This window comes from Colletotrichum scovillei (genome assembly GCF_011075155.1).
Source record: "Colletotrichum scovillei strain TJNH1 chromosome Unknown Contig00011, whole genome shotgun sequence".
Classification (NCBI taxonomy): domain Eukaryota; kingdom Fungi; phylum Ascomycota; class Sordariomycetes; order Glomerellales; family Glomerellaceae; genus Colletotrichum; species Colletotrichum scovillei.
In genome coordinates, this window is record NW_023336269.1 from 3,329,413 (window position 1) to 3,347,259 (window position 17,847).

General features: G+C 53.9%; 3 protein-coding genes across 3 annotated transcripts; 1 reads left to right on the forward strand and 2 right to left on the reverse strand.

The window, feature by feature from the left end:
• Positions 1-151: 151 nt before the first annotated feature.
• HER10_EVM0009902 (uncharacterized protein) lies at positions 152-2,547 on the reverse strand. The gene is made up of 2 exons (XM_035483109.1): positions 1,171-2,547; positions 152-1,112 (listed from the first exon to the last, which is right to left on the reverse strand). Exons 1-2 carry the CDS (start codon positions 2,462-2,464, stop codon positions 802-804), a joined length of 1,605 nt encoding a protein of 534 aa, XP_035327196.1. The 5' UTR covers positions 2,465-2,547; the 3' UTR covers positions 152-801.
• Positions 2,548-4,727: 2,180 nt separating this feature from the next.
• HER10_EVM0008831 (dolichyl-phosphate-mannose-protein mannosyltransferase) lies at positions 4,728-8,760 on the forward strand. Its single transcript, XM_035478340.1, has 4 exons — positions 4,728-5,453; positions 5,521-5,810; positions 5,868-7,621; positions 7,831-8,760. Exons 1-4 carry the CDS (start codon positions 5,185-5,187, stop codon positions 8,371-8,373), a joined length of 2,856 nt encoding a protein of 951 aa, XP_035327092.1. The 5' UTR covers positions 4,728-5,184; the 3' UTR covers positions 8,374-8,760.
• Positions 8,761-9,396: 636 nt separating this feature from the next.
• HER10_EVM0012180 (GDP/GTP exchange factor Sec2p) lies at positions 9,397-11,493 on the reverse strand (the record flags this gene model as incomplete). Its single annotated transcript, XM_035481581.1, has 1 exon — positions 9,397-11,493. The coding sequence occupies one exon, from the start codon at positions 11,491-11,493 to the stop codon at positions 9,397-9,399; it is 2,097 nt and encodes a 698-aa protein (XP_035327372.1).
• Positions 11,494-17,847: the final 6,354 nt, after the last annotated feature.

Genomic DNA, 17,847 nt, shown 5'->3' on the forward strand with positions numbered 1-17,847 from the left:
CCTTGTAGACCGGGAGGTATTTCTGGAGTTCCCAAAATCCCGAGTATCTAACTACCCAGTTATGCACCAATTTAAATTCGACTGAACGGGTCTGGGTGCGTAGCAGAGACTGAAGAACTGGACTGTTGGTTCAATAGGCTTCCATTCTTTCCTCGCATCTATAGGTTTCACAGGACTCCCTGAGTTCCAACCGAATATCGAGCTGCTGTTGGAATTAAGGTTGGATTCGCGTTGCTAAAATAGATGTCTTTTGCCCCATTCAGCAGAACCCCAACTTTTCGGAACTACCTTTCTTTCTGCAGATCGCCCTCGTTGTATCTTAGCCTCATGTGTCATATGCGTCCACTCCTTGATGCTAGCAAACAAATACATTCATTGACCACCAGCAGGTGCTGTGTGCATGTTGGACCACTGCTGAGGCACCCTGCTCACGTCTCGCGCCCAGTGGGCCTCGACCATTCCAGTCTTCCGGCGTCGGGATCACACTGCTCGCCGCAGCAGACGCCATAGACCGGTGGTAAATGGGTAGGATGATGCTGGGGCGACATGAGTCCTCTGAAAATAAGCAACCAGTAAACGCCGAGTTCTCACCTCCAAGCCAATCCTCTATTCGTGTTTGTACACTGGCTCCGTCACGTACGTTCCCGGAGCCTGATTTTGACAGCTTCAACTTCAGTAACCTCCTTCAGCCGAAGGAGTTTACGCCGTCATTTCATGTCCAAAGTGCTCACAACCTCAGACTTCGGCATCTGAGACGTGCGTCTTGCCCGATCGATCCAGCCATCGTTGGCCCATACCCGCTCACTTCTTGTCCGCAAATCTCTGGTGAATAGCACGGATCTGCTCCTCGACATTCAGGTTGTGCAGGTGGTTGATATGAGCCTGGCTCTTGCCATCAGGATTGCCATCGAAACTGTGAATCGTGGCCTTCTTGCGCCGAGCAGCCTCTTCTTCCGACAGGGGCTGGCCGGTGACGCCATCAAAGACGTCGCTTCTCTGACTGGCAAGACGCTTCAAGTTGTTTGCGACATCCGCCGTGGACAAGTTGGTCGTGGAGTATCTAGCCTCTGCCTTTGCCTTTTGGTCTTTCCATTGAGGGTCCAGCAGTTCAACTACAGAAATTGTTAGCAACATTCAACTTTCATACTGCAAGGCAGGTGTCAAGCATACTCCTCATATGATCCTGCAGCTCATCCATAGGAATTTGCTGCTTGCAGTTCGGGCATAGCGCCATCTGGACGCTCTGTTTGTTGGCCGCTCGTTGGAGTGCGCGGGGCACATAGTTCTCCTTGATCTTCATCGGAGCAGTTCCACCACGAGCTTCAGCGCGTGCTTGTTGTTCCCGGGCACGTGCCTCTGTCCTCTCCTGAATCCTCCGCTCTTCCTCCTCTTCTTCTGCTGATCGTCGCGGCGTGCCGTCTGGATACCCCTGGAAGCCTACTGGTGCTTGCGCCTGGAATTGCTGCTGCTGCTGCTGCTGCTGGGGCGCATAGCCAGTGTGAACTGGTAATGTCTGGGAGGTCTGGGGGTAGGCGTTGTACGAGGTTTCCTCATCGGGCATGGCCTCCTCGATGCGAAGATTGGTTAATGATGCCTTGTTCCTCTCCTCAAGGGAAGCGTATTGCAGTTCGGAAAGATTCGTCGGAGGCGGCAGGTTCGCGGACTCGTCGGCATCTGTGAAGACAATAGTCTCGACAACCACAAAGTCGTTCCAGTCTATCCGGGCAAACTCAAGCTTCTTCTTCTCGTCTTCTTCCTCTTTCTTTACCTTCTCAACTTCCTGGAACTTTGAGTACTCGGCACGTTGCTTCGCGCGGCTCAGGACATGGTACTTGTCGTCGATGTTCTGCTGGATATGGCTGATCCTCTCTTGCTCAATCTTGCCGCCCTCGCCACCCAAGCCGCTGGCTCTCAATAACGCTGTGTATTGGTCGACCTGATGTTGGAAAAAGTTGTGGAACGTGTGGTTCGGAATGAGGAACTGAAACTGGGGGTTTCCGGCTTCGCGTTGGGCAAGCTGGGTCATAAACTGGCGACCGTTCTTCGCGACGAACAGGGCGGTCAATCGAATGACCTCGAGATCCTTCTGATTGATGCGCGGCATGCGGGCCGAGAACTGGAAATCGGGAGGCTTGGGCGGGCCTTGGGGCTTCTGCTCGACGGGTGCTGCTGCTTCGTTGGCGCGTCCTGCTGCGATGGCGGTGCCGCGGCCGGCCTTGATCTCATCAAGGCGCCACTGGTAGAATGCATGGTATGCGTCGGTGTTGTTGAGGAAACTGAATTTGGGGTTGGAGCGCTCCTTTTCGCGAATTCTGTCCTCAAAGATGAGGCCGTTTCGCGCGACGTAACCTGCCGTCTTTTCGAGAACATTGCGAATCTCTCGAGGCGGCAGAACAACACCGGTAGGAGGCTTGAGTTCGTCCAACACGGCGGCGGCGTCGCCGTTGGTCGCAGTCGAGGCCATGTTGTGTTGGGAGAGGGCGCGCGCAGTTCGGAGTTATGTCGTCAGGAGGCGGCGCGTACAGCTGGGTGGAAGTCGAAACGAAGGCAAAGCTCACCAGCCGCGTTCGTTAACTTTTTTCGGAGGTTCCCAGGCAACCTTGACCCCGGACCGGTTGGCAAGTATCTTAGTCAGCCGATTTTTTGAGAGAAGCAGTGCACGGGCCATATTGGTTTCCACATGCATATTCGTCGCATTTGGCCGTCTTGGGTCCTGTGAATAACCTCAGGTGGCAGGTGGTTCACCTTGACACCTACCTTACCTTCATAGTGAATGATTTTGCTCAATATCATCACCAAGGCCCATGACGTGGCGGGGAATGTCCTCGTTTGAATTGCCCCGCTCCCATGGGTCACGAGTTCGAGTCTCGTGAAAAATCGCCAGTATCGTTATAGGTTACAACTGAGGAATAGTACGTAACAATGATCTAGTGATTTTCGTAGGCCCCCCGTGAGGGGGGCTGAGCTTTTGCATCTTTCTTCTAATGATTGATGGGTGATATTTTTTTGGTCCAGACTCTTCTTATTGATGTGTTAGTAGGTAAGTCTGTTGGTCCTCGTAGTGCCGTCGAGCTTCTCTTACTAACATCACAGCAGTGCATCAATCACTTCTTCCGAATACCCGGCCTTTCAAGAGTTTGATTGATATCTTTTGTACGGACCAAAATCGATGGTCTTGAGTAGGTTCTGAGCCAATCATGATTTCTGCTTCTAGGGATTGTCTCAAAGAGGAAAGCAAGGGATTGTGACCAGAGGCATATGTCTAGGAATGAAGGGATGCCGTTGAAGCTGCATTCCGATATCCCCAATCCCACTCATCCACATACCTTGGCGAGGCGTTCAACAGCCACTTAAAGCGTGCCTTTCGCTCTCCAGCCCTTTGAGGCTCGAGCAAGGTGGCTTTAGGATGTCTCGAGGTTGGCCGGTTTTTCACCAGAGGCAGAAAGGCTGGTGGATGGACATGGCGATGTTTTCATTGCGTTCTTGATATGGGGGCTGCAATCGATGTCGAAACCTCCATATGCGGTACGTAACACTGCTGCAATGGAAATAGATTGTGGGGCCATTTGGTGCAGTTGAGAAGGATAGGCCTAGGTGAAGTTGTGTGAGGTAGAGTTGCCTTACGTACGCCGTCTCTTTTTCAGCCGCATTGTACCGGTGCACAGGCCAGCGTCCATCAATAGTGGACATGGAGAGCATGGATGGGGTCCAGCGCGCCAGTGCGCCTGCGCCTGGGCGGACAAGAAGCTGAACTCTCTCAGTACCTAGTTGGGATAGGTAAGGTAGGTAGGTACCTATTGAGGCCGGGCGCAGAAAGAACAATGGGCAGCCACAGCACGTCTCCCGCCGACTACATTTGGCGCTAGAGGAGCACGGGTACGCGGCCGGAGCTAAGATAACGCAGCTCCAAAGCAGGTACTCCAAGACATTGAACGGGCTAAAATTTATTTTATCTCCAAGGTACGTTTATGGATAGCTCACTCGTGTTGAGGACACTTGTCCAACAACAACCGTGTCTTCTTGTACGTTGGATCGAGGACAAGATCAATCGAGTACTGCTCTCTAACGATGATCTGGGAGCAACATCTAGACAATATGTTACGGTGTAGGTATTGAGTAGTTGGGGTCCAGGGCTATGCTACCACTCTCACATGCTGATTGACAATCACTCGGTACCACCGTGAAGCGCGTAAAGTGCTTCTTGCCTCAGACTGGCAAACTTTCAAAGGTAACCCCCGGCGCATCGGTGGGGTGTGAGGTGGTCCAAATATACGCGTCCACGGGTCCCCCCCTTCCCCGAGCTTTTTAGGGATCATGTTCACTGTCAACTCGAGCAGCACCTCGGTGCATTTCACGGACTACCTTGACCACTGACATGATTCTATACCTTTTATAAGTGAGATGGTAGTGTAATGGAGGTGGTGAGCGCCCGAGAAAGAACAGCGTCTGCACTGCACATCCGCACGTCTACTCCGTACTGAGTGCCCGTACTGTCTACTGTCTAAGGGGTCGACCCGGCCGTAGGGAATCGTGGGAAGGGGGGCGTGGATGGACTCAAGGGGGAGGGGGATCACTGGATGGAGCCAGGAAGGTCCCAGGCAGGCCCTAGCTTCAGCCAATTGCTGGCTGTCAAACCACATGGGATGAGGCCACTTAAGCTACAACTCCGACCCTGACCCCCTTATCCTCCCTTCCAGCCTGGCCTCCCCCCCAGCTGTCATCAGCTTCCGCGGTCTAAACTTTCCGCCAGGCAGTGAACCCAGATTCTACCTTAACAGTTACTTCGTTTCTCTACGGATACCTGCCCCTGCTCCCTTTTTCTTCCATCTACCTTACTCCAACCAGGAAGAAAAAGCATCCTCCTTTTTTTTCTTCTTGTTCCATTGGGGGCATTCTTCTACTGAGCCCGTCATTCACCTTTGCTAAATGACGGCCTTTTAATCCACCTCTTCCCTTCTCGACTTTCGTTGATCCCCTTTCCCACTTCCCTGCCACTCGACCGACGCGAGAAAACCTCGCCTACCATTCTCACCTTCCTAGGTGCTGACGACCGCTCTCCGCCTTCGTCGTCCACGTCGCCCGCTACCAAGTCGTAGCTGCCGTCGACGTTGAGTGGACGACATTTGCGCCCGCCCCGAATAGTCCGACCCTCTCCCCGCGAATCGATACTCCTTCTCTGCGAACATGGCTGCCACCAAGCCAGTTCGCTCTCCGAGCCCCAAGCTCGAGAAGCAGGCCAACGGTGTCAACGGCATCAATGGCAACGGCAATGGCCATAGCAAACTCCCCGTCAAGCGCGAGTCGAGCTACAAGTCCGACGGTGTTGAGGACAACGATGTCTTCCTCCTGCCTGTTTCCGACTACCAGATCATGTTTGGCTTGACCATCCTCGCCGCCATCGTTCGCCTGTTCCGAATCTACCAGCCCACCAGTGTCGTCTTTGACGAGGTCCAGTAAGCACACACATACCCCCTTGCCTCCCTTTCCGCGCGCATCGTTGCTGACGCCTTCGCTCTACAGTTTCGGTGGCTTCGCTTCGAAATACATCAAGGGCAAATTCTTCATGGATGTCCACCCTCCTCTGGCCAAGATGCTCATCGCTCTCACCGGTTGGTTGGCTGGTTTCAACGGCGACTTCGACTTCAAGGACATTGGCAAGGACTACCTCGAGCCCGGCGTTCCCTACGTCGCCATGCGCATGTTCCCGGCCATTTGCGGTATCCTGCTCGCCCCTCTCATGTTTCTGACTCTCAAGACCACCGGATGCCGCACCACTACGGCTCTGATGGGCTCCAGTCTGATCATCTTTGGTAAGTGCAAAGTGCCCCACCGCGCATATACGAATCACTAACCAACATTGCCTACAGAGAACGGCCTCCTTACTCAAGCTCGTCTCATTCTCCTCGACTCTCCTCTCATGGTCGCAACCGCCTTCACCGCCCTCTCCTTCCAGTCCTTCACGAACCAGCATGAACAGGGACCCGAGAAAGCTTTCCAGTTGAGCTGGTGGTTCTGGCTTCTGATGACTGGCCTGGGTCTAGGTACCACTGTCAGCATCAAATGGGTTGGTCTGTTCACCATTGCCTGGGTTGGAAGCTTGACCCTCGTCCAGCTCTGGGTTCTCCTTGGAGACACCAAGAACGTTACGCCGCGCATCTGGGCCAAGCACTTCATGGCTCGTGCCTTCGCCCTCGTCATTATTCCTGTCGGCTTCTACATGGCCATGTTTGCCATCCACTTCCTTTGCCTGGTCAACCCCGGTGATGGCGACGGCTTCATGAGCTCCGAGTTCCAGTCTACCCTCAACTCCAAGGGTATGCAAGATGTGGCCGCTGACGTCGCTTTTGGTAGCCGTGTCAGCATCAGACACGCTAACACACAGGGCGGCTACCTGCACTCTCACCCCCTCATGTACCCCACTGGTAGCAAGCAGCAGCAGATCACTCTGTACCCCCACAAGGATGAGAACAACCTCTGGCTGCTCGAGAACCAGACCCAGCCCCTTGGAATCAACGGCGAGCAGATCAACGGAACTCAGGCCTGGGACAACCTCCCCGAGCCTGTCTTTATCAAGGATGGCGATGTCATTCGCCTTTACCACACTCCCACATTCCGTCGTCTTCACTCCCACGACGTCAGACCCCCTGTCACGGAGGCTGATTGGCAGAACGAGGTGTCCGCTTACGGCTACGAGGGCTTCGAGGGCGACGCCAACGACTTGTTCAAGATTGAGATTATCAAGAAGCAGTCCCTCAGCTCCGCTTCCAAGGAGCGTCTTCGCACTATCGAGACCAAGTTCAGATTGGTTCACATCATGACTGGCTGTGTACTCTTCTCGCACAAGGTGAAGCTACCTGAGTGGGCCTCTGAGCAACAGGAGGTCACTTGCGCGAAGGGAGGTACCCTTCCCAACAGCTTGTGGTACGTCGAGTACAACGAGCACCCGCAACTCACCGGCGACAACGTCGAGAAGGTCAACTACCGTCATCCTGGCTTCTTCGGCAAGTTCTGGGAGCTTCAAAAGGTCATGTGGAAGACCAACGCCGGCTTGGTCGAGTCTCATGCCTGGGACTCTCGTCCTGACTCGTGGCCCTTCCTCAAGCGCGGTATCAACTTCTGGGGCAAGGATCACCGCCAGATCTACCTGATGGGCAACCCTATCGTGTGGTGGAGCTCTACCCTTGCTGTCGTTATCTACGTTCTCTTCAAGGGCATCGCGACTCTCCGCTGGCAGCGCAGCTGCAACGACTACTCCAACACCACGTTCAAGCGATTCGACTACGAGATCGGCACTGCGGTTCTGGGCTGGGCTTTCCACTACTTCCCGTTCTACCTCATGGACCGTCAGCTGTTCCTTCACCACTACTTCCCCGCCCTCTACTTCGCAGTCATGGCATTCTGCTCCATCTTCGACTTCGCCACCGCTCGAGTCTCGCTCGCTGGTATCCGCAAGAACCCCGCCATCAATCGCGTCAGCGCTGTTGCCTTCTTGGCGCTCACGATTGTCGCCTTCGTGCTCTTCTCTCCTTTGGCTTACGGTAACGCCTGGACCAAGTCAGAGTGCAGCCGGCTCAAGATCGTTGGCACGTGGGATTTCGACTGCAACAACTTCTTTGACGACGTAAGTAACTCTACTGCTTTCATTCCTAGTAGAGGGGTACCAGATAGGGGATTGTAAGAGCCTGTGATGAGATGAGACAAATCTTGGCTCAGGCGGGATCGATGGCGAGAAACGGTTGATAGCCAATTGAAACGAGATTTGTCAAAGCATCTTTGGTAGGACTTGTGAATCTGATGGAATGAGGCTGACATCATTTTCTGGCATTACAGTACTCTCAATACACTGAGCTCCTCACTCGCACTTCCGCCGCTGTTGGAGCCACGCCGACGCCTATCAAGTCAGAGGCTCCTGCCGCCCCTGTAGGTGGTCAAGTCGGTCAGATCCCTATTGGCGAGGCTCAGAAGGAGCAGGCTGAGCCAGCCGTCTCGGGAGCCCCTGGACAGAAGGTTCTGTCCCGCGAAGAGAAGGTTGAGTACCGGGACCAGGACGGCAACCTCCTTGACGAGGCGCAGGTGAAGGCGTTGGAGGGCAAGGTCGAGTTCAAGACGAAGTACGAGACGCGGACACGCGTCGTTGACGCAAGTGGAAACGAGGTGCAGATGCCCGAGGGCGGTTGGCCCCAAGAGCAGAACGTCGCTCCTCCTCACCCTGACGTTCAGGGCGTCGACCAAGAGACCAAGTCCAAGGCCGACGACTCAGCCGCGGCTCCCAAGGTCGCTGAGAGCGTCCAGGGCCAGAGGGAGGCCGAGCAGAAGAAGGCCAAGCCCGCGAGTGATGGCGGCAAGGAGGCTACTGCTCAGGAAGAGCTCTGAACTCTAAACTTGAGAAAAAGAAGGTGATTAAAAAAAAAACTTGGGGCTGGATTGTAATGGCCTGATGAAAGGGGAAAGTTTGATCAAATTCATATTTTGATCTCACAGATTTTCTCGCTTTCTGCGTCGCAATTCACCCCGTTGTATACCAGCCGTGAATCGAAGCGGACAAGACGGGATGGTGGAAACGGGGGGTTGGCCACAAAGCGCCGAAGCTTTGTTTTTTTTTTTTTCATTTGTTAATGTAAGATTCCAAAAAGAAATGACATGTCCAATAAATGCTGCTCCGAGGTGGTTTGTGAATGATACTCACCCAGAGAGGAACCGCAATGCGTATCTTGTGTCTAGTATGATGGAGCCAGGTTAGCAGGTAGTTGGTGTACGTCGGTCATAGTCACTGGGAAATGAGCTCGAATAAGATGCGTCTTACCTATTCAACGGCAGTCATTATAATTTTCATCACAGGAATGGAAAGGCTCTCTCACAATTCAGCTTACAATGCAAATAGACAGGTTTTAAAGGTTCATCCAATGCTCGAGGCACCATCATCTTTGGCATTAATAAGAAGGCATTACGATGCAGTAACCTTTTGTGTCTGTGATCCCCCCCGCCCATCCCCCTTTGTTCCTATTGTTTGTCTAGCAACTTTGCCTGCTTTGATCCAGCCTTCTTCTCCTGCTCCCATGACGGCAACTGTTTGCTTGTCCTCCCTGTTTTGGAATGGGACACAGTTTTTGCTCTCCGAAACGCCAATGCCCCTTCCTAAATGGATGCCCAGAACAACGATAAAAAAAGAAATAGGTGACTTTTGCACCCTCTGTCCATCCTATTGTCACGTTTCCGTGAATTCGCTCTGCCTCTGCCTTGACTTCCCCCCATGTTGTTCTCCCGTTTGGTCTTCATTATGGGCCCCGGCTTTTCTGCTACGGTGGCGTAGGGTGTAATTAATACAGTATCGAAGATTAAGTGTATGTGGTGCGTATCAGAAATCGGGGATCGATCGCTACGATAAGTCGCTCATGATTATGCTGTGGCTTCGACCTTTTCTTCGGTTGTCGCAACGATAATTTGCTGCTCCTCTTGGATGGGAATATTGATGGACAGTCGTTTCTCGCCGTCCTTCTCTGTAATAGAGCCTTTCTCTGGCGAAGACGACAGTGTTGAGGTTCGATTACTCGGGCAAGGCGTCTCTGGTCTTGCTAATGAATCCTCGGCATCCAGCTGGCTGGCCGTCTCCTCGAGGGGAGTGGCAAAGGGAGTAGCGTCATCATTGATGTTCTCCGAAGGTGTTACTGCCACCTCTGGTTCTATGTCTCTGGACTCGCTCTCATGGCTAGTCCGAGGGCTCTTCTCCAGGGGTAGTGAGTGATGATGACTGGCCGGGACGACGCCACCACCGATTCGGGACCAGAACATCTGCTCCCGCAGGCGGACGCTTTCCTCCCAGGCAGCCTTCTCTGCGTCTTCGTCCTCCGCTCGCCAGTGCCCGTCTTTTACGATACGCAAAAAATTGAGGAAATCGCATGTTGATCTCACACGACCTAAGCAATATTTGCAAAGAGGGTATCTCTGAGCTGATTCAGACTCGCTGGTTCGGAAGCGGTATGTTCGCAGATGCTCTTCATCCTTCCGTGCGTCGCCACACAGGGAACAGGGGTAGAACTGCGGCTTGACGATTGAGGCAAAGGGCGCATTGGCAGGAATCGGCTCCACCACAATTGAGCCATCGCTCATGGCATTCAACACGCTGCGACGCGCAAGCCAGGACAGGCCTGGGGCGATATCCAGTCGGAGTGTCGGCTCAACATCCTCTGCCAGGACACGCTTGAAAAACTTGGTTTCCTTGAGAGCCGGCGGGGGCGGGCCCACGTTGGCTGAGGCCGTGCTTGAGACAGAAGCTGGGGTATTCGGGGTCTGCGGCGATGACGTAGCTGGAGTCCCAGCCGTGGATAGGGAAGCAGTTGATGCATTGGAAGGGTGAGCGCTTGAGGTGCTGCCGCCCATGCCGAGACCCAACCCACTCAGACCGTTATATGAGCCAGACGAAACACGGCTACCAGCGCGATTCCTGGACAGCTTTGTAAGGCTAAGAAAGTCCTCGTAAGCTCCCAGGTCAGTCCTCAGAACTGGCTGGATGAGATGCGTCAAGCTAGTAGGGTACGTCGGCGAAGACGGATCCAAGAGAGGTGAAGCGACGAGGCCTTCTGAGCGATCATCGTCCTTCGTGATATCGGGTTTACTAAAACCGGGAGAGGAGGGAGCTGTGCCGGTTGTAGCATCATCTCTTTCGAGCATCATCTGCTCCATGACGTGCTTTAGGTCTGCTAGTTGCTGTTGTTGAGAGGTCAGCAAGGCCTCCATATCGCCAAGCTGAGATCTCAGATTGTCGTTCTTTCGTTGGATGGCTTCCTGCTCTACCCTCGCCTCCTCTTTCGCAGTAATGACCATGTTGTTGGCCTCCTCGAATAAAGCAGTGGAAAGACTCTCCAACTCTTGCTCAATCCTCTTTTGCTCCTTCTCAGCATCCTCTCGGAGTTTCTTCTCTTGGTTCACACGGAGCATGATGGTCTTCTTTTCTTCCTCTGCGGTCTTGCGACGAATCCAAATATCGCCCGCAAGCATCTCTCTTTGGGATTCGTTCTGTTCTTCTAAATGCTTGATTTTCTCGCGTGCTCTTTCCAACTCTTGTCTTGTGGCGGATAATGTGTCGTCGAGGGTTGTCTGATGGTTGATGGCGTTTATTAATTTGGCGCTCAGGGTTGCGACTTCGTCATTCAGCTCGGGATGCTGAGCAGCATCGGCTTCACTAGCGGGACTCATAGCCCGGCTGCGGGGGTCAGGGAGTGTGCTCAGCTCGCCGTCATCGTCTGGAGGTGTCACTGTTGTCGTGGGTCGAAGTGTCGGCGAGGATGCTACTGAGGAAGACATGATGGGCATGTCGACAACGGAAGGTGCTTGACTCGTCGTTTTCGTGGCTCGGGGGCTTGGTGACGGAGATCGAGCTATTGAAGAGAGAGATCGAAAATGGCCAAAAGGTCTTCCACCGGGCTGAGGGCTGGTATGCTGTGCCCAGCCAGCGACGGCGATAAAGCTGTGCCACACAAGATTAGTTACAGCCATTTGACGGCGCTGAGTGCAAAGTGCAAGCCGGTGCTGATCGTGACTTTCTCGAGCTGACCGGGCAGAGACAAGAGAAAGAACACGAGAGGCATGGCCCGGTTATTGAAGGATGAGAGACATACGAGTCCATTCCCTCTGAATCTGCCAGCCCGCTTAGGACGAGAGACAGAAGCTACCAAGTATGTACTTGGGTAATTGGGGTTGTTGGATGGTGAGACAATGCGTTGGCAAGAGCTGGCACCACCTTAGATGAGATGGGTCTAACAGCAGGCGCGAGGCGTGAGGTATGACAAGCAGCAAGCGACTGGCAGGCGGAATGCACAGTAGCCAGTGCTGATTGATTGGTGCTAGCAATCAAACTGGGGCCGAAGTGGAAGGGCCGGAATGGGGCGTTGGGGCCTTTAGATATCGCAAGAGACCATGGCGGTGCGAGCTATGGAGGTTGAGATGCGGATTCTCCTCTCTGGCTATGTGCAAAGATGGCGTGTGGGTGTGTATCTGTGTGAGAATCGGTCGGGATTAGGCGTGGTCGTGAGGCAGTTCGTGATCGTGAGAGACTGGCGGACGAGGCGGGTCACTGTAGGTTGTAGTAGGTAGTAAGAGAGGTGAGGGGGTTGTTGGGATAGTTAGGAATAGGAAGGAAGAGGAGAAGAGACGAGGTGACAGGTCGAAGCCGAGCAGCGGAGCAGCCTTGGGCTTTGAGTGTTTTCGGCGTGGTTGGCAGGAGCCGAATAAGCAGGCGGGAAGTAAGGTGGTAAGGTAGCAGTGGTGGCAGAGCAAAAGAGCCCAGGCGGCGGCGGCAAAGTGAAAAGAGCAGCAGCCAGCGAGAGAGAATAGGATGAGAGAAAGACTGGGGACCCGAGAGGCCATGACCAGTGACAGGGACCAGGACTGGAACTGGGCGGATGACATGGGTAGTATTGGACGGGTCGAGCGTGAGGAGCACGGCGTGGACGGTGGTGAGCAGCGCGCGACAGGGACCAGATGTCGAACTTGCGCTTGCCAACTTCCATTGTGGGTGGCAGGTGCGGAGCGCACACCAGACTTCACCCGGACGGGCAGGCAGGCACTGACCAGCAGCGTCAGTCGGTCCTGCCACAAGACGGGAGAGACGGGCACGACAGGCAAGAGAGAGAAAGAACCTCCAGCGCCTTCCCAGTGCCTCCTTGGGACTGGACCGGGCGGGGCGGGACCGGACTGGACAGGCGTGGGATCGTGGTTGTGGATGCATCGAATAGCAAGGAGGGTGTGGGTCTGCGCAAGAGCAGGGGTGGGGGCGGTGCAATCGCTGGGACTGGGACGGGCCCGAAAGGGTTCCAGGTTAAAGTACCTGCAGTCTCGATGCTCACTCACCTCAGCTTTCATCACAGCGGTTATTCTCAAATGCGGTCATGTTGTCTACTCATGTTGTTTTGACAAGTACGAATGTAAGCTCAAGGTTTGCAGTGTTTGCCCCGTCGTGCAGCCCAAACTGCATCTTGTCTCAAGCTCCTTCATGTAGGTAGGTGCCTTGATAGTATTGATCTTACTCAGCTCCAGATGTTCCCCTCACCAGCCATCAGTCATTGATACACCACACTAATACTCGGTAGACATAAGCAAGTTGTGCACGAGCAGGGGTTAGGAGGTCGGCCATGGGGTAGCGGCCTGGTGGCAGGTGAGCTAGCCGAGTGTGACGACGTGACGACAACAAGACAGAAGCGATTGACATGATGGACACGATTGAATACCACTTGCACACTTCGTACAGCTGCACATGTCTTCCCGTCCCATCCCATTCCATCCCATCGCGTGTTCAACACCGGGGCGTCGGTCGGTCGGTCGGTCTTTCGGTACAGAAGACGCTAAGGCAAGACAGAAAGCTGCAAATGATCTCGCGGTGGGGAACTGGGGCCATCGGTTTGGTCGGGAGCACCTGGTCACAATGTTCAAGACAAGTTCGCCATTCAACTGTCATTGTGGACCTTGCTTTTTTGGCCGTTAGCTAGCCTCGGACATGACACTCACGAATTCTCGCATCTTTTTTGCACGTCTTGCACCGGGGGCCGGTCAGTTGCCAATGTGGGCAGACAGACCTTGGCCGCTGGAGATGACGACCACCTTTTCAAAGTAGTGATTCGCTTTCGCCCCCTTTGCGCGCTTTCTCCCACGGGCCAAGCTCTCTCCATCCCGTCACAGCCACAACTCAATTAAAAAAAAACCACCCAGCTCCGTCATTACACCTCTAGTCCCTGATTTCCATCGGCGCTGCTGCCGACAGGCCCGCACGTCCAACACTTACGCAGCAAGGTAAGGTAGTTCGTACCGATGCGATGCGAGCTGAGCTGGGTCACACACTCGTCACTGACTATTGGATCTACTACACGGCATGCGACGATCAAAAAGCGATTTACGGCGCGGGCGCGCGCATGAATCGAAAGAAGAAGATTTCAAATGGTGTTGTGTGCGAGTGCGAGACTGGCCTTTTTTTCCCTCTCTCTAAACCAAATACCAAAAGGAAAAAAACAATTCCTTATTTGAGAAAACAGAAAGCAACCTAGTCTACCAATCAGCGTGTCGGTGGTAGTGAGTTATGGCAATGAGATGAAAACGTCTCAAGTTCCTCCCGCAAGTAATCCAATTTAATTCACCTCGGGATTACTTCAATTCGGCCAAATTCCTCAGCGCATTCCCCTTCGCTCCCTCTCTCGCTGCCCGTCTTATGCAATCGACGGGAGTGATGGAAACTTTGGTAGGCACTTTCATTACATAGGTACCTTGCACTACTTGAGTTCAATGATTGTTACAGCACGTGGTTTTCCTTAGCACGTGGTTTTTCTTTCCCAAAGGTACGGAGTACCTGCCTTACTTCTACTTCCTCTTCGTCTTCCCGCTGTGCCGAGTGGCTGCAACTTTTGGCAGCAGCGAAGTGAAAGGGCAAGAAAGAAGAAGGAAAGGAGCACGGACGCCGGGCTGGTCTCAGCTGTGCAGGTATCTTCAAATGGTCAAAGTTATGAACGCCTGTCGTTTACTGCTCTCTCCCGGTGTTTATGCATGGATTATCCATCTTATGTGTCTTAGTCAGCCGTCAGAATCCCCTCCTCCCAGTAGGTAAGGATCCCACGTTCCTTCCCATTTCGTTTCCGCGGACCGCAGAGACCCAGAGTTTCCAGAATCGCGAGAGCCAAGACTCAAAGAAAAGGTGAACCTGATCCTCCCGCCGTCTCCCATAGTCCCTCCACCCAGGTCCCAGGGCCCAACAGCCTCAAGGTTCCCCAACTCCCTACCCTTTTGCATTTACCTGCCGCTCGCCTGCACATGCAAACGTTGGCCCCACCGAATTGAATCCTCGCTTTATTACTTCGGTACGCCGCACTAGGCACAGCCCGTCCAAACGGACCCCGAACCTGACGCGCACGCCTTGCTCCTGTACAAGTTGGAACACGACACGGGTCACCCCAGCCAACATCGTGTCCGCTGCTCTCAACTCATATTTTACGAATATCGTCTATCCGTATCTTCATCCCTTACGAGACCCCGGTCTACACTAAAACACCCTCCAAAGCTGATTAGTCGCATTTTGGCACTATTTCTCTGTATCGGCTCGCCCCTAACTACACTGGGTAAGCATCCCTGATACCTGAGTTCTATCATTGAGCCTCCGAGGATACGGATACAGACTACGTACGGTCTATGCAATCGATACGAGTATCGCACGATCAACAGCTTCCCCATAATCCATCTATATTTCCTACTCTCGCATATTCTGTCGCCTAAGAAATGCTGCAACATTGGCCCAGCTAGTTTCAGGTCACGAACGATCAGCAAAGACCATTGCACATCCCGTCATCATCTAGTCCTATTCTTAGTTCTGCGCGGCTCCCCTTTGTCGATTTGATTTTCCTACTTCGTACTTCCGAATCAAAGACGACGAGTCAACAAGAGCCACCCCCTAAGTCAATTCTTGGCCGCATTAGGAGCTCGAATTGCATCCTCTCTCGCATATCTGCATTTGCATTTGCATCGGCATCGGTATGAGAGCCCCGGTAGCACCAAGCCCGGGCTCCTGGCATCTCAATCCCTTGGACCCGACTGCCACGGTGCCACTTCACCCTGTCACCCCGTGCCCACTTCAACCCTCAAAGTCTGAAGTCTGAAGTCTGAAGCATGCTGAAGGGACTGCGGTGTGCTTCAGCTTCACAATGCCTGCGCCCATCTTCATGCTTGTGCGGCGGCATCTACCGAATGGCCTGGTCATTATCCAACTCTACACAACCCAATTCGAGTGCTACCATCAACAGACGAAATAGTGTTCCATCCAAGCTTCCGGTACAGAGTACGAATACCCTTCACTAACACCGCCGCGACGGCAAAGCCATGTTCTGGACTATGCAGACCGGGGGGTCCGGCCCCAGGAGTCAGGACCCTGGCAATGTTCAATTGTCAGCTGCACGCCGAAATCTCAATCGCTCCGCAAACTTGATTGCCGCCGCCCGTCGCCCTTCCAAACCCGGCGCATTGCTTTTGCGTCTGCACTGACGCGCCTGATCGCCTAATTACCACCATGCTTCCTGGCCACTGTGCCTCCTCGTTGGAAAATCTATGGCTATTGACCTGGACCAAATCGATACCACCGTTTGCGGCTCTACAGAGATACAATTTCTTTGAGCTTTATCGACAGCCCCAAAACCCGGCAGTTGAAGGTCGTTGCGCTCTAAAGGCTGGACCCTCGTGCTTGTCCGCCTGGCTTGACCAACCTAACGCGTTTGGTCATCGCTCGCCTTGTCTATCGATTTCATCTCCGCCATCCGTTACACTCTGTCCAGCCTCGTGGACTATCGTCCTCTGCCCATTGTGACCAAGGACAAACAGAATCCCGGTCTGGACTTGGCCAAGACTGTCGGGCCGCCCGCGATCTCAGCAATCGCTGCCACTCGCCTCCTCCCGATTCAGGCGGTTGGCGTCCGGAGCCTGCCTGGCCCTCCCTCGCTTCCGTGTCCGTGGGCTCTTCCGGGTCTCAGAACGCCCAGCGGCGCCTCTTCACGCCGTCGTTTGCTTCTTCAGCCCGTCTGCTTCCAAATTTACCTCGCGACCCAACCCCCGCGAACCAAACGGCCGACGCCTCGCTCTTGACACCTGAACATCAGTGCTTTGCACCCCCTGTGTGTCCGTCCGTTCAGGTCAATCCTTTCCTCGTCCCATCTCCCCCGGATCCCGAATGTGTGTTTCACACGGACGCCTAGTTGGGCTGGCAGCCCCCATCCCAGCTTATTTCAAGTTCTTCTGGTAGCATTGCTTATTCTTCACCCATGAGCTTTTCGATGCTGACGCGTCGGATCTGTCTTGCTACGTCGCAAGCAATATGCTCCCGTCTGATGAGCCTCACATCAAGAAACTACGACGCTGAAAGCTGAACCCCTGAACCTGATTGAACAAGCACTCGCCTCTCCCTGGTCCATTCAACTTGGCATCTAATAACTTATTGAGATACACACTTCTTTTTGACTTTCGGGAGCTGCCTCGGGTTTTTGCATGTTTCGACCCTTTCTGGCTGTGTCTCTCTCTTGCATAGATCCGCACCATTGAAAACCCACAGAGAAGACGTTTCGCCTTTGATTGAGCTGCAGTCGACGATACGACATAGCCTCAGCGTCAAGCGGGCACTGCATGGAAAATGACAAAGACGGAGAAGGGGGAAACGTCATCGGACTGCAGGCTGTAAACATGCACGCACCGGCTTGGGCCGAGAACTGCAGAAGAAGCTCGCCGACTGCCCCGCACATGAGACCCCTCTCACCCCCGAAACTGGCTGCCGGGATGAGTCCGTGCTCCGGCCGCGACGACTAACAGCACACGCATAACGTCGTCCCATGTCACGCACCGGCCGCCGACGTCCATCCGCATTTCCGATCTTCTTCTTCGAAACGTAAAACAGACTTTACGCCGAGAGAGGGAGGGGGAAGCAGGCGGCCATATATAGCTCCCCGCGACTTCTCGCGTCTCGCTCTGCACCTATCCGGATTGCGCTGCCAACCAACGCCCTTCTCGCGGTCTTGCTCCTGCATCGCATGGTTGTTTCACGTGCAGGTATCCTTCTTGCGTGTTTCCCTATACCCCTTCATATAGGCGAAATCTCCCGCGCGGCCAAGGACATATTTCTCCCCGACTAAGAACCAAGCTCTGGGGCTTTGCACCACTTACACAGCACAACAAGCAGCTAACTATCAACAGACGAGAACGCTGGTGTGCTCCCCTGAGGAGCTCCTGCAACTCGCCGAGCATCGATGTAGTGTGCAAACGTATTATCAATAGCGCTATCCCGGCGTGTCATCGTTTGGTGTTTTGGCGGCTCGCGACTTTGTGAGGAAAGTCGTG